Source organism: Neofelis nebulosa, chromosome 9 (assembly GCF_028018385.1).
Source record: "Neofelis nebulosa isolate mNeoNeb1 chromosome 9, mNeoNeb1.pri, whole genome shotgun sequence".
Taxonomy (NCBI): Eukaryota; Metazoa; Chordata; class Mammalia; order Carnivora; family Felidae; genus Neofelis; species Neofelis nebulosa.
The window spans coordinates 138,166,732-138,179,607 of NC_080790.1; the positions used below are offsets into that span (position 1 = coordinate 138,166,732).

General features: G+C 47.9%; 1 protein-coding gene across 5 annotated transcripts in view; it reads left to right on the forward strand.

Annotated features, from left to right (window-relative positions):
- The window catches only part of PHACTR3 (phosphatase and actin regulator 3), a 236,952-nt gene extending 229,317 nt beyond the window's left edge, over positions 1-7,635 (forward strand). For all 5 annotated transcript variants that reach the window (XM_058686121.1, XM_058686120.1, XM_058686122.1 and 2 more), the window contains 4 exons: positions 905-966; positions 1,964-2,104; positions 4,310-4,386; positions 7,058-7,635. In XM_058686121.1, the coding sequence (XP_058542104.1) occupies positions 905-966; positions 1,964-2,104; positions 4,310-4,386; positions 7,058-7,073 (296 nt within the window). In that variant the 3' untranslated portion in view covers positions 7,074-7,635. The remainder of the gene's footprint in view (positions 1-904; positions 967-1,963; positions 2,105-4,309; positions 4,387-7,057) is intronic.
- Positions 7,636-12,876: the final 5,241 nt, after the last annotated feature.

Genomic DNA, 12,876 nt, shown 5'->3' on the forward strand with positions numbered 1-12,876 from the left:
TGGGTCCCGAGGCTTTCTTTAGCAACAGAGAGTGCCAGAAATAGGACATCCATTATCTCATATCCCAGGGCAAAGCCTGCGTTTTACACCGCAGCTCCCAATTCTCTATTTTTAGCTCCCAGGTGTAGGTACGAGGACAGCTTGAATGTTAATAGTAACAACTCAGCAGCAGAGCCGAGCTCCGTGAGGCACGGAGGCTCCTTTAAAAGGCACGGCGTGTAGAGTGTGCTAAGCGTGCTCGTTTCTGCCACGGGGAGTCGGCTGGGTTCGTGCTATGTTTAGATTTGAAATACACCCTGGAAGTATAAATTCCAGGCAAGCCCGCGTTGCCCAGAGTCTGGAGAGGTTGTTCCTTGTCGGATGTTGGCTGGCGAAAAGTCCGCATACCTCGGGGGGAGGAGAAGAGAACAGCAAGCAGGGACAGTTCTGTTAGTATCCGCGTATAATATTCATAGATGATATACGTGAGTAGACCTGTGTGTGCACACTCACTCGTCCCACCAAAACTGTGCGTGCCGTCTATGTTCCTGGACGTAAAGAGATGAGATATTTGATGAGGGAAGAACTCCCTGCTTCTCCTGCAAATAAATGCACAGCCGAGGGGGGCCAGCGACCGATGACCCCAAGGAAGGGCAGGAGGGAGGCTGGGATGGGGGCAGAACAAACCCCCGCGCACGTGTCTCTGTGTGGCAGTGAGACCACGGTCTGAGCCGTGGCTGGCGGAGTGGAGGAGAGCCAGCTGTGACATGGAAAAAAGTGCCCCCCGTGAGGCGTCCTTGACATCCCGCCTCAGCCACAAGAAAGTGGAGGCCGTGAGCTCACTTCTCCACCAAAAAGAAGAAAGTCTAAACCCATTTTTCTTTTTCTTTTCTTTTTTTTTTTTTTCTGTGTTAACCTTTCACAGAAAGGAACGATCAGACAGAGCAGGAAGAAAGAAGAGAAATCAAGCAGAGATTGACAAGAAAGGTACTGTGATTTAAGCGCCTTTTACGCCCTGAATCTCGAGGGACAGGCGCGCTGGAGAAGAGCCTCCTGGGCGGTGCTGGGGTGGGTGAGGGGGGGCGTCCCTGTGTCACTGGATGACGTCTTCCTGGCCAGCAGTGGATTCACTCCCCAGTTCCCCTGCCACCCCTGCTGTGACCCTCTGTGCCCGCGGGTGAGACCCTTACCGGGCACAGGAACAGCTCGTGTGGCGGGACAAGCCCGATGCCGTCACCACTTATGTCCAGGGATAAGTTTTTAAAGGCGTTTTTCTTCATCCCCCTGGATCTCTACACGGTGCCTGAGAAGTGCACCCCTGGGTGCCAGCGTTCGGTTCCCTGTGACGCTCTTCGGCACGTTCAGTTTGTCGAGAAGCTCCTGATGGCAGAAACTTCTTATTGGTGTCTGGGCTGTGCATCAGGGATGCACACGGCCAGGGTGAAGTTGGCCCCGGCCAGCTTGGGTAACAGCTGCACAGTCCCATCTGGTTCGGGGTGCCCACCGTGTCTGAACTCGAGCGTCCTGGGGGCTCTCTGTGCTCCGTAGTGATGACGACGACGTCTTGACCCATGGGCTTCAGGTTCATCGAATATCCTTCCTGAGCTCGACTTGCGAGTCTGGTGTGGCAGCGACCCCTCTGTCGGGGACTTTTTGTTAAGAGCTCCTCTAACGAGAGTGGAAGAGGCGGCTGCTGGAGTACAGCTTGCTCGCCATTCATTCGCCGCCCTTTCCCTGAGGCTGCGCGGTGTCCAGGGTGCAGCCAGGCTCCTGGGAGTGACCCCTCTGAGGGAAGGTGCTGGGGGGCTGCAATTTAAGATCGTGTAATCTGAGCCTTCACGTGGGAGACTGTAGGCATTAGGGTCATTCTACTTCACAGTCGCCGAGTTTCCCGCTTACCTATAGAAACGTGTTTGTTCGGAGTTTCCTGAGAAAGCTGGTCTGGCAGGTGATAATAGCTAACGGTGACGCTCTTGTATTTCAGCTTAATCAGAGACCCACAGTTGACGAGCTAAGAGACCGAAAGATTCTGATACGGTTCAGTGACTATGTGGAGGTGGCGAAAGCTCAGGATTATGACAGACGGGCAGACAAGCCGTGGACACGACTGTCAGCGGCCGACAAGGTACAGAGCAGACCCGTCTGCTGGTCGGGGTAGGGTGGGGTATGGCAGCATGTGATGAGGGCAGGCCACGACATGCCAGGGAGTTCATGCCTGGATGATGGTGGAGCGGGGTTCTCGCACAGAGAGTCCTGACACCCAGGCTCTCTCTTCCTTCCTGAGTTTATTCGTGCCGGCACCGCTCAGTTGGGTTCGTACCCGAAGAACTGAGCCCCGAACGCCACATGATGTAGGGTTGTTTTTTTAATTTTTTTTAATGTTGATTTTAGAGAGAGAGAGACAGAAACAGAGACAGAGTGAGCGGATGAGGTGTAGAGAGAGAGGGAGACACAGAATCCTGAAGCGGGCTCCGGGCTCCAGGCTGTCAGCACAGAGCCCGACACGGGGCTTGAACTCGCGAACCGCGAGATTGTGACCTGAGCCGAAGTCGGATGCTTAACCCACTGAGCCACCCAGGTGCCCCCATGTGGCGTAGTTTTTTTATATGTTTACTTCTTTGTCTCTCATATATGGTAACATACAAACATGCAGTCTGATTAAGTGGTCTCATGTTACAAGGTCGTGAGGGATGTTGTCACATACGTGAATAGCCAGGTTGCCCTGAGGTTTTTTTTTTTTTTTTCCTTAGAGAGGGGACCCTACCAAAGTGGATGCCACCAGGTCTGGAAATTAAGCCTGTGCTTTGAGCCCCGTTGTTGGTCTCACAAAGCCAATCTGGGGTCACGGCTGTGTTTCCAACTAGGGGACAATGTCTGGAGACATTTCTGGCTGTCACAAGTGACAAGTGCTACGTCCCATAATGCACAGGATGGCCCCACAACAGGGAATTCTCCAATCCTGAATGTCAAGAGTATGGAAGTTGAGGAACTATGGTCTGGATGAACCAAAAGCAGGCAAGGCTGGAGGAAAAGAGGCAGGGGACAGAGGTTTAAACAGACTTAGCTACAGTGAGACAGAGAGGGGTGAAGAGAGGGAGACAGCCGAGGCCCTCAGGAAAACCCTGGCAGTGAAGACAGAGGAGGCTCTGGATGCGTCCAGGACTGGTCCGGTGTGAGGTCCCGGGAGCCTCCAGGGCAGTGTGACCTGAACGCTCTGGGTGCAGGACGAGAGCAAGGAAGCAGTGGGTCCCAGACACTAGGGGACAGAGCAGAGGGAATGAACGTTCACCCAACCCTCGCCCTGTCCTGGACTGAACCGGCCTGTCTGGCATTATTATTTCATTTAATCCTCAGAAAGTCCCCGTGAGAGATGTGTCATTATCACCCCTATGGAGGTGCTATCGGACAGATGATTTGGACGGGCTCAGAGGGTATGTTCCTGTCCATGGTCCCATGCTGTGGATGGACAGGACTGAAGCCTCATCCCCTCTGGCCGCTCATGATTTTACAGCTTTTAGGAAGAGCAAAATCATTTGCTCAGCCAGTGAGTTGGCCGAACGTGCTAATTGTTCCTTGTTCCCCGCGTGCGGACCGTGAATAAGTGAGGTGACATGTAAATGCACGCAGGTGTCGCATCCCCTAGGCCAGGCGCAGCCAGCCGGCAGGCGGACCGAGCCTTGGCTCCCTGGGCGAGGGGAGAAGCGAGCACGTCTCTGGCAGCACCCGGGTTTGAGCGCGGGAGGAGTGCTCCCTGGGATCCCTGGCTCAGAGCCTCTCCCTGCCCCCTGCTGGCCCCTGAGGGTTTATGTGAGGGAGTGCAAGGTCCCAGGGGGCAGGGGAAGGCTGGAAGAGCCCGAGGACCCGCCCTGAAACACTGCGATGCGCCCCCCCCCCCCACCCGCGTGTAGCCACGATACTGTTTTTCACGTGACACCAAGCCTGACCTCATGCTGAAATTAGAATGGCTTCTCAGTGATCTAATTGCAGAATTCCAAATAAGTCCACCAAAAGCCCGACCTCCTTCGTGAATTTGGTGTCCCTACTTCATGGAGTTCCTAAGCACGTGCCGGGGCCACCTGTCACATATGGTGGGCGTTGTCTTCCTTCTCCGACATAGCAAATCAATTCACTGACCTCTTCCTGGACACCAGCATCAGGGCCGTGCACGTGCTAAGAGGCTGAATGCTGGGCCACAAGTGGTTTCTTTTTCTTTGTTTGAACTACATTACAAAACGCCAGAACTCAACCAGGATGGCGAACTGTTGTTGAGCCACAGCCAGGGTACTAATTTCCTATGTCGGCTTCTTCCTGTCCTGTGTTTACATTTCAGGCAGCCATTCGCAAAGAGCTCAATGAATACAAAAGTAACGAGATGGAGGTCCATGCATCAAGCAAGCATTTGACAAGGTCAGATTTCTAGATGTTCGTGTGGATTTCATGGTACTTACAACACGGTGTTCCTTTAGAAAGAAAAGATAAAACGCCACAGAGATCTATGTAATTAGGCAAACGGATCCCGTATTTCTGCCGAGAGATGCACTGAACAGACAGTGCGCCTCCTTCTTGGTCACGGCTCCTGTGGGCTTGGGGGAAGGTGGCGTGTTGTAGACCGTGGGTCCTGGGTTTATTTAAGTAGGTAACGTACGGTTGTGTTTTTTTTTTTTTAACGTTTGTTTATTTTTGCGAGAGACAGGGAGTGCGCGCACCAGTGAGTGAGCAAGCCAGCTGGAGTGTGAGCAGGGGAGGGGCGGAGAGGGAGGGAGACACAGAATCCCAACAGGCTCCAAGCCCTGAGCTGTCAGCACAGAGCCCGACACGGGGCTCGAACCGACGAACCGCGAGATCATGACCTGAGCCCAAGTCGGACACTCCACCAACTGAGCCACCCAGGCGTCCCATGTTTTTACCTTTAGTGCCTTCCTCCTTAAATTTATATTTTAGTTATGTTTTATAAGATAAAAAAAAGAAAAGAAAAAAACTAAAACAGTAGGACTTTTTTTTTTTTAATATTTATTTATTTTTGAGAGAGAGAGAGAGAGAGAGACAGAGCACGAGCAGGGGAGGGGCAGAGAGAGGGAGACACAGAATCCAAAGCAGGCTCCAGGCTCTGAGCTGTCAGCACAGAGCCGGAGAAGGGACTCAAACCCATGAACCATGAGATCATGACCTGAGCTGAAGTCAGAGGCTTAACTGACTGAGCCACCCAGGCGCCCCTTAAGTTTATTTATTTTGAGAGAGAGAGAGAGAGAGAGAGAGAGAAAGAAAGCAGGGAGGGACAGAAAGAGGGAGACACAGAATCCGAAGCAGCCTCCAGGCTCCGAGCTGTCAGCACAGAGCCCGACGCGGGGCTAGAACCCATGAGCTGTGAGATCGTGACCTGAGCCGAAGTCAGATGCTTACCCAGCTGAGCCCCCCAGGCGCCCAGTAGTGAAGGTACCTTTAAGAAAAGCCTCAAAGTAATGTGAGCAATCTGCCAGCACATTAGCTCCGCCTCCTGTGAAGGCCAGACGTCCCCACTACAGAACCCCACTCCTCGATACTGACAGGAGGCCGTGAAGTCTCTCCCAGGTACTTGTTCCTGGCTTGAATTTCTGTTCACGTCTTTAACACGAGCTGAGGCTTCCCCATCACTCCCATATTTGAGCACCTGCCGTGTGCCAAGTGCATCTGCGGGTGCTGAGAACGTAGCCCTGCATCAGCTAACGGAGGCCCCCTCTGCAGGGAAGCTCTGTTCCGGTGGGAATACACTGGCCTTCATGCATGCCCAAGACTTTCCACTTCAGGGTGAATGCGCTCCGTGTTCGTGGGATCATAAGGAGGCCATGGGGTGGCCTCTGGGCGGCGCGGCGGCCCTGGCTCACTGGCTGCGTGTTCGTTGCATGGCCACGAGTCGTAACGCCCGTTGAAAGTCCTCCTGTTTAATCCTGACGAGTGTGGGTGTGTGGCTACCAGCCTTCACCTGAACCAGTTCCCGTATCACTTCTCCCTTGGCCTCAAGGCGCTCCAGCCGCAGATGCGAGGAGAATGGAAATCCTGGGTGTAGATACTTCCTTAAACTAAAATAGTGGGACTCCTTTCCTCTTCCGGTTGTCCCAAGGTGGCCCCTGCAGTTCTCTACAACATTCCGTCTGTAAGGTCAGTGCGGCTGTGGAGCAGAGGCAGGTGTGAAGGAACTCTATCCCACAAGGCAGTTTTAGGACGAATAGATTGAGGGAGGAAGTTGAGGTCGCAAAAGCAGGAGAAAATGATACAAATAAATAGTTTAAAAAACTTTAAGGTTTCCCTCCCCCCTGACTGGCATACGTTTGGCAGGAATAGATCGTCTTAGTTTTGATTATTCAAAACACTCAAAAATGTTGAGGAAATAAACCGTGCCCAGTAAAACCAAAGCTATTTTTAGTGATCACCCTGTGTTGAAGAAAAAGGCTGTCAATTATGACACGGTCTTCTGGATGTTAACATTTAATACATTTTCTCATTACACATTATTAAGGGTTGTTTACCAAAGAGATCTATTTTCTCTTGTAAGCCCTGAATGCCTCTCTTAGATGATGGGATTTTAAGAGTTAACCCCAAACCTGGACATCAGGAAACAGTGATAAGGTGGTATATACCGCATGCCAGCACTTGGTATAAACTGTTAAAAGAACACCACCAGCCACATGAGATTTTCTTCGATGTGTTCAATGTCACCACAAGCACATTACCAGCTCTACCGGAATAAAACCAAACCACAGCTGTACTAGGACTTCCGATAGTTTGTTTCATCCGTCATTTCATTACTTCTACCGATGTAGCAAAGCCTTGGCCTTTTCTGTGCACACCAAGGGCTTGGCAGGCAGTCCTTCAAACGGGAGTTTTAGGAAGTCTTCGGAATTCAGCGTATAATTCCTTTGGGGGCCCAGCGTGGGCCTGGGGGCCGGGAGCCCTCTGGGCCCCCCGCTGCTTGACGCAGAGCACGTCCATCCTTGGGTCTTATATGGTGGATGTCTGAGCAGCTTTTAATAGTGGAAGGTTTTGGCCGTTTTCACTTAGAAGTGTACAGCCTTAAACTGTTTTGTCTTTTCGTAATTCCTAGATTCCACAGGCCATAGAGATTTTCTTCTGAGAAGAATTTTTGTTTAATTTTTGATACCAACACTGAACATTCGTCAGGGAACTTTCCTGAAGTTCAGCTCCAGACCCCCTGCTGTGTCAGCGCCAGGAGCAGGATCACGCGGGCAGGTGGTCTGGGCTGTGCTCACCTGTACGAGGAGAAACCAGGGGACGGCCTTCACTCTCTGGTGTCTGAGGGGTAGGAACTGTCGGACCAGTTACGACCCAGAGTCGCTCTCCCAGAAGAAAACTGTCCTTTGCCTTTGAACCTTGTTTCGCAGCCCTGCGGTGAGACGGAGGGCGGGCGACGGGCAGGCGCCGGCACCCCTCCGGGCCCCCGACACGGGACGTGCGGCACAGTGACGTTCAGTATTCTGTTGGAAAGACATTTTTATTCTGATCACAGTTAATTTGAGAACTCTTTAAGTTCACGTTATACAAAATTATTTACTGTATTATACTTTTCTTTTTTTATATAATGTCTAACAAAAAAATACAGCTGCAACATTTTGATTCCTGTTAATTTTGTTCTTTAATTAAATGACTACTTATTGCAGGCAACGAACCTGGGTTTTACGTTTTCTTGGAGGTGGGATGAGAGAGGTGTGTTAGATCGGAGATCTGTGATAGAAGTCCAGTTTTCTTACTTTTGAGCCATCAAATCCAAACACGTGAAAGAGAATTCCAACTTTGTGTGCTTTTGTTTTGTAAATTCTGGTAGCGTATGTGGTTTGTGCCTTGGGAAATCAAATTATCTTTGTCAAGTTAATTTGAGTTTACGTATCATAGAGAAATGACCCTGGAAGTAAGTACCAGCTCGGCGGGAGAATTCTACCACGATGAAGATGAGGCCCTCTTTAAGGGTATCTTCAGGTTTGCATTTGTAAACACTGTTGAAAACCGTTAGAAGAGACAAAGGTTGAGATGGAGTGGAGATTAGAAAGAGGAAAGTTACCCCAGCACAAAGGTAAAAAGGAATGTTGGCACCAAGGGGGAAAATAAATACAAATTAACGTTCCCCAAAGGGTAGTTTTACTTGGCCTTTGGAGAAGTGTCCTCACAGAAGAGAGCCCGCCTGCCCACCCGAGAGCCTCCGGAGACATGGGGAGGCGGGAAGCCCAGGGCTCGGAGCATGCCTTGAGAAGCCTGCAGACCCTGTGGCTTAAATCCCAGCTCTGCGCTGTTCACCAAGATTCCGACTTTCTCTCTAGGAAGATCATCGCTCTCTCTGTCTCTCTCTCTCTGTCTCTCTCTCTACACATGGCTGTAATTTCTAAATGCGGGAACAGCACCCGACATGTTGTATGCATCTGGCGAATGTTACCTGCTCGTGGGCCTGCCAGGGAGCCCCGGAGCAGGTGCGTGTCCCCTATGACTTCCTCCTGCACACACGGCCTCACTGCTTCCCACGACCCCTCCTGCTCAACTGCTTTATGACCGAAGCGGGTAGGGTGCCCGTGGAAGCTGCTCGGCCCTCGTGGCAGCACTCTGTCCTAAGGGACAGGCGCTGGATCCTGGCTGCTGGCAAACACAGTGGTAGTTGGTTGAATTCGACTCTTTGAAAGCAATCGCTGTTGGTCGCAAACTTCCAGCTACCTCTTAACTTGCTGTGTCACCTTCTGTGAATCGGTTCACTTCTCGGAGCCTCAATTTCTTTGCCTGTGAGACGAGATGATATGTAAACATTTTCTAACCAGAAGCCTGGTTGTGCTTTTGCGAGCGTTTATGTGTATGTATATATATATGGTGTATTTAGCATATACCTATATTTACTGTATTCATAAGCCATTATTTGTAGCCAGTCAACCTAAAGTACATACTAGCAGCTCCCTACTTTGTTTTATTCCGTTTAAAGTATTAGCTGGGGCCCAGATTGTGTAACACTATGATTTCCATCTCTTTCATATAGAAATACCCACCTACTTCCTATGAAATGAGGAACAGAGAGGGGTCCTTCTGCTCGAAACCATCCTGGCCCCCAAAGCAGAAGGGACCGGTACTGTTTAGAAGATGGCTAAACTAGGCCTCTGGTTAGAGGTGGCTCGGCAGATGGGACACGTGTTCAGGTAGTTTTGCCCAAGTACAGTTAGTTCCGTAACTAATGGGTAAATTCAAAAGTTAAGATACAGGATACCCGACGGAGGGTTTGGTGTGGTTCAGGCTCGAGGGCTCTAAGATATCCTAAAACCAGAAGACATCTTCACTGTAATCAAAATTGTTAGCAACAGTATCTAACTTCTACGTTGTCTTAATCATAAACTGTTCCTTTAAATTGTATTTCTGAAGTTCACATTCTTATCCTAGAGGTCAAGAGATGAACTGAAACCGTGAATGGAGCGTGTCCACCCTGCACTAAGGAAGGCTCTGGTATGCCATCTCGAATGTCTCTTATCCTGTCTGGAGGAACAAGATGAAAAAGCAGGGTATAAATCTCACGGAATGGGTGATACACATGCATGTGTATACAAACGCACATGTGTTCGATAAATTTGAGGAGAAAGTGTACGTACTTAAGAGCCTTGAGACTTAGGAAAAACCACGTCTGCCTTCTTATTCAATAACAATCACATACAGTGTCTGAGTTATCACAGTTCTCCACAACTGGGAGGCATTAATGAGGTTTTTATGCATTGACTTCACAAATCATTTGTTCTAATTTTTACAAAATAAGATCAGCTATTAAAGTAACAACATGAAGTCGTTAAAGAAATTGTTTTTAAGCAGTTGAACAGATTTAAAAACCATAATTGATTATTTTATGGGGGAAATTAAGTCACTTTTAGAAATACCAAGTTTTAATCCAATATAGGAGAAATAGTACATTATAAGTCTTTGTAAAAACTACATTTTTAAACATTAAAAGGGGCTTTGAAATTATACATGAATAATTTTGAGACAACTGAAATGTCTAAAGCCCCCTGAACCCAAAACCCTAACATCAAGAAGTCCATCTTGTGGAAATATGTGGTAATTACAAGTCTAGATTCTGGGAGATGAAAATCCAAGTTTTTAGCTACATACCCACAGTTCTTTAATAGCAAATTCAAGTCCAGTAATGGATAATTCTATTGATAATATCATTAGTCTCACATGCTTCTAATCTCCACTTACCCAAGTTCTTTTCCAGAGATTTTTTTCAGTTTTTCGTGTGAAAGAGACCTCTGAGATGTTGATAAGAAACTGAACATGTTGAGAGTCCAACAGAACATATGAAAATATTTCTAAACAGTGAATTGCCATAAATTAATTTTTCTGTGGACTTATTGATAGTGATCTCAGGAACAGATCACTAGCTCATCTTTAGATGATGTTAGACTGAACAATGGAAAAGCTACTAGCTATCAGGTCCACTGCTTTATGAAAAACAATCTTGTTTTATGTTTAGAATAATAACTTTTAAGTCTTTCAGTTGAGATGAAAGAAGGTGAACAGGGAAATTCTAAAAATCACACTTTCTTGACAATAGGCAATGGGAGAGAAAGCTGGATGTGGCATAATGCTAATAATTCTTAGAAACATGCTATTATATATGCATTATTGCCTTCTAAATGCATTTGTTCTTTTTCAAAGATACATATACTGGAAGTGTTATTTCAGCGCAGGTGTGTGCCCTGAGAGAATGGTCCATTCCCTGCCTTCCACCCAGAGAACCGGGTGACACTGGTGACCCCCGGTGTGGCACAGACGGTCTCGGGAACACCTCACACCTTGCTCTTACATTTGTTTGTTGCTACTGTTTCCTAATGTGTTACTGTGATCAGAATTCTACTTTCGTTGTTTCCTCATGGGAGTTATGATTCCTTGTCTGCTTTCTTGAACTTTCCACTCGCTGTTAAAGAACGGAGTATGAATTCGTGGACGGTAACCGTGAGTGGGTTACCGGCCAACAGGTGGTGTTGACAGCTGGGTGAAGAACTCCCTCCCACAGCTGGGAGCCTCACGCCTTGTGCTGAGGTTGGAGCCGAGTTCGTCACCGGGGACCTCCAGTTTACTGTGGAATGAAGCCCTGGACGGAACCCGCACAGTCGAGTACCGCTCAGAGGGTCTGCTCGCCGTCTGTGGTATCAGGATGTGGTGGCATCTGGGTCTCTCTGGTAACGTCTGTAGAGCCAAGGATTTACGTTTCTGCTTGGCTATACTAATGCCGCAAAATTTCTCTTTCTTCCACATGTTCTTCTGGAATAGTTACCACTTTACGGCTCGGTTGGGTCGAGGAGGTGCGATACACCTACACCAACATGGTGTTAAGTTGCAATCCAGGTAAGAAATATAAATTATTGGCTATAATGATCATTTATTTTTAACGTGTTTGAAATAGGAGGATCAAGAAGTCGTACTTCTGTGTTAGTTAACTAACATTATCATTAGCCTCTGCTAATGCAAAATTGACTTAAATCACTATTTTTGTTAAATAGTAAGATACATTAAGAAAGAAATTTATAATAAAGAAGAGAGCTGATCTTTAAAAGTTTTCTTCTACACTAGGGGTCTTGCAAACGACAGCCCACAGACCAAATCTGGCCTGCCTTTTTTTTTTTTCCTTTTAATGCCCTGCAGGCTAAAAATGGATCGTACATTTTTAAACGGTTACAACTTGACATGTTTATACAAGACCTATATATATTCTCAAATGCCAGAGTCCTGCTCCATTAGGTCCAGGGGTTCCCGAAGGATGAACAGCGTCGGCGAAATAGTGAAAAAAAAAAATAGAACAAAAATAAAAATGAACACAGACCACAGCAGTGCGTTGAACTGGCCGCTTTATTGTGGCAAACGTGGCATATTTGTTGGCAATTTCCTTGTACTGTGCGTCATCTATGTTTTCTGGCATTACCTGACTCTAAAAATGTTCCTATGGATAATCACCCTTTAAGGAATAACATGGTAATTTTCTCATAACGGTCCCTCCTGCCCTTTGCTTATTAATTTCTTACATTATTTTCATTATCTACGTTTATCTATAATCTATAAAGCATTTGCCTTGCTGTTTTCATGAAAGGTCATTTATCTCTCAACACCTCAAGTGGAACAGTTACAGGGACATGACCTCTTAGTTGTTTCCCTGAACCACTTGTGGCTTGAGGAACAAAAGTGTTCGCCTCGGTCCAAGGTGCTAGAAGGGGGCCAAGAGGGCCTTAGGAACCCACGCCTTACACATTCTCAGAGAGACAATGCACCTAGGAACTAATGAACCATTCTGTACCTTAACCGACTAGGTTCAGTCATCATCTGGAATGCCTCCTGGGGGCCAAGTGGGCTTAGGGGTTGGAGTAACTTGTGCCCACAGATACACTCCTTTGTTGCCAGAGTGGGGCTTTCAAATCCATTTGTTCCTTCCTTGGCTGGGAAATGTATGAGGCTATCCTTCCTTTGGGTAGAGGAGTCTTTATAGGGGGTGGCAAGGGCTAAATGTAAGGCCACACAGTCTCCTTGCGGAACCTTCTTTCTTTCCCAATCGTTCTTTTCCCAGGAGGCCTGTCGAGGGCAATTCCCCAACACATAATTCCCCAGGTACTTTTGTTAAGGCAAGATTACATAAAAGCCGGAGTACAAGAAGCTTTACTGTTGGCAGGCTGCCCTGCAGTCCCGATCCGTCCACCGTCTGGGCCCTGCCATCAGGCCGGTTGGATAGCTCGGCTTCCGGCACTCAAATTTTCCTATTAGTCCACAAAGCCTAAAACATTTCCTGTATGGTCTTTTAGATAATTTACCAACGGCTGCTCTTAATTTTTCTTAAGTTTAAATAAATATAGAATAGAAAATGTTAAAAATCAACTACACAGAACAAAGCGAAACAGCTAC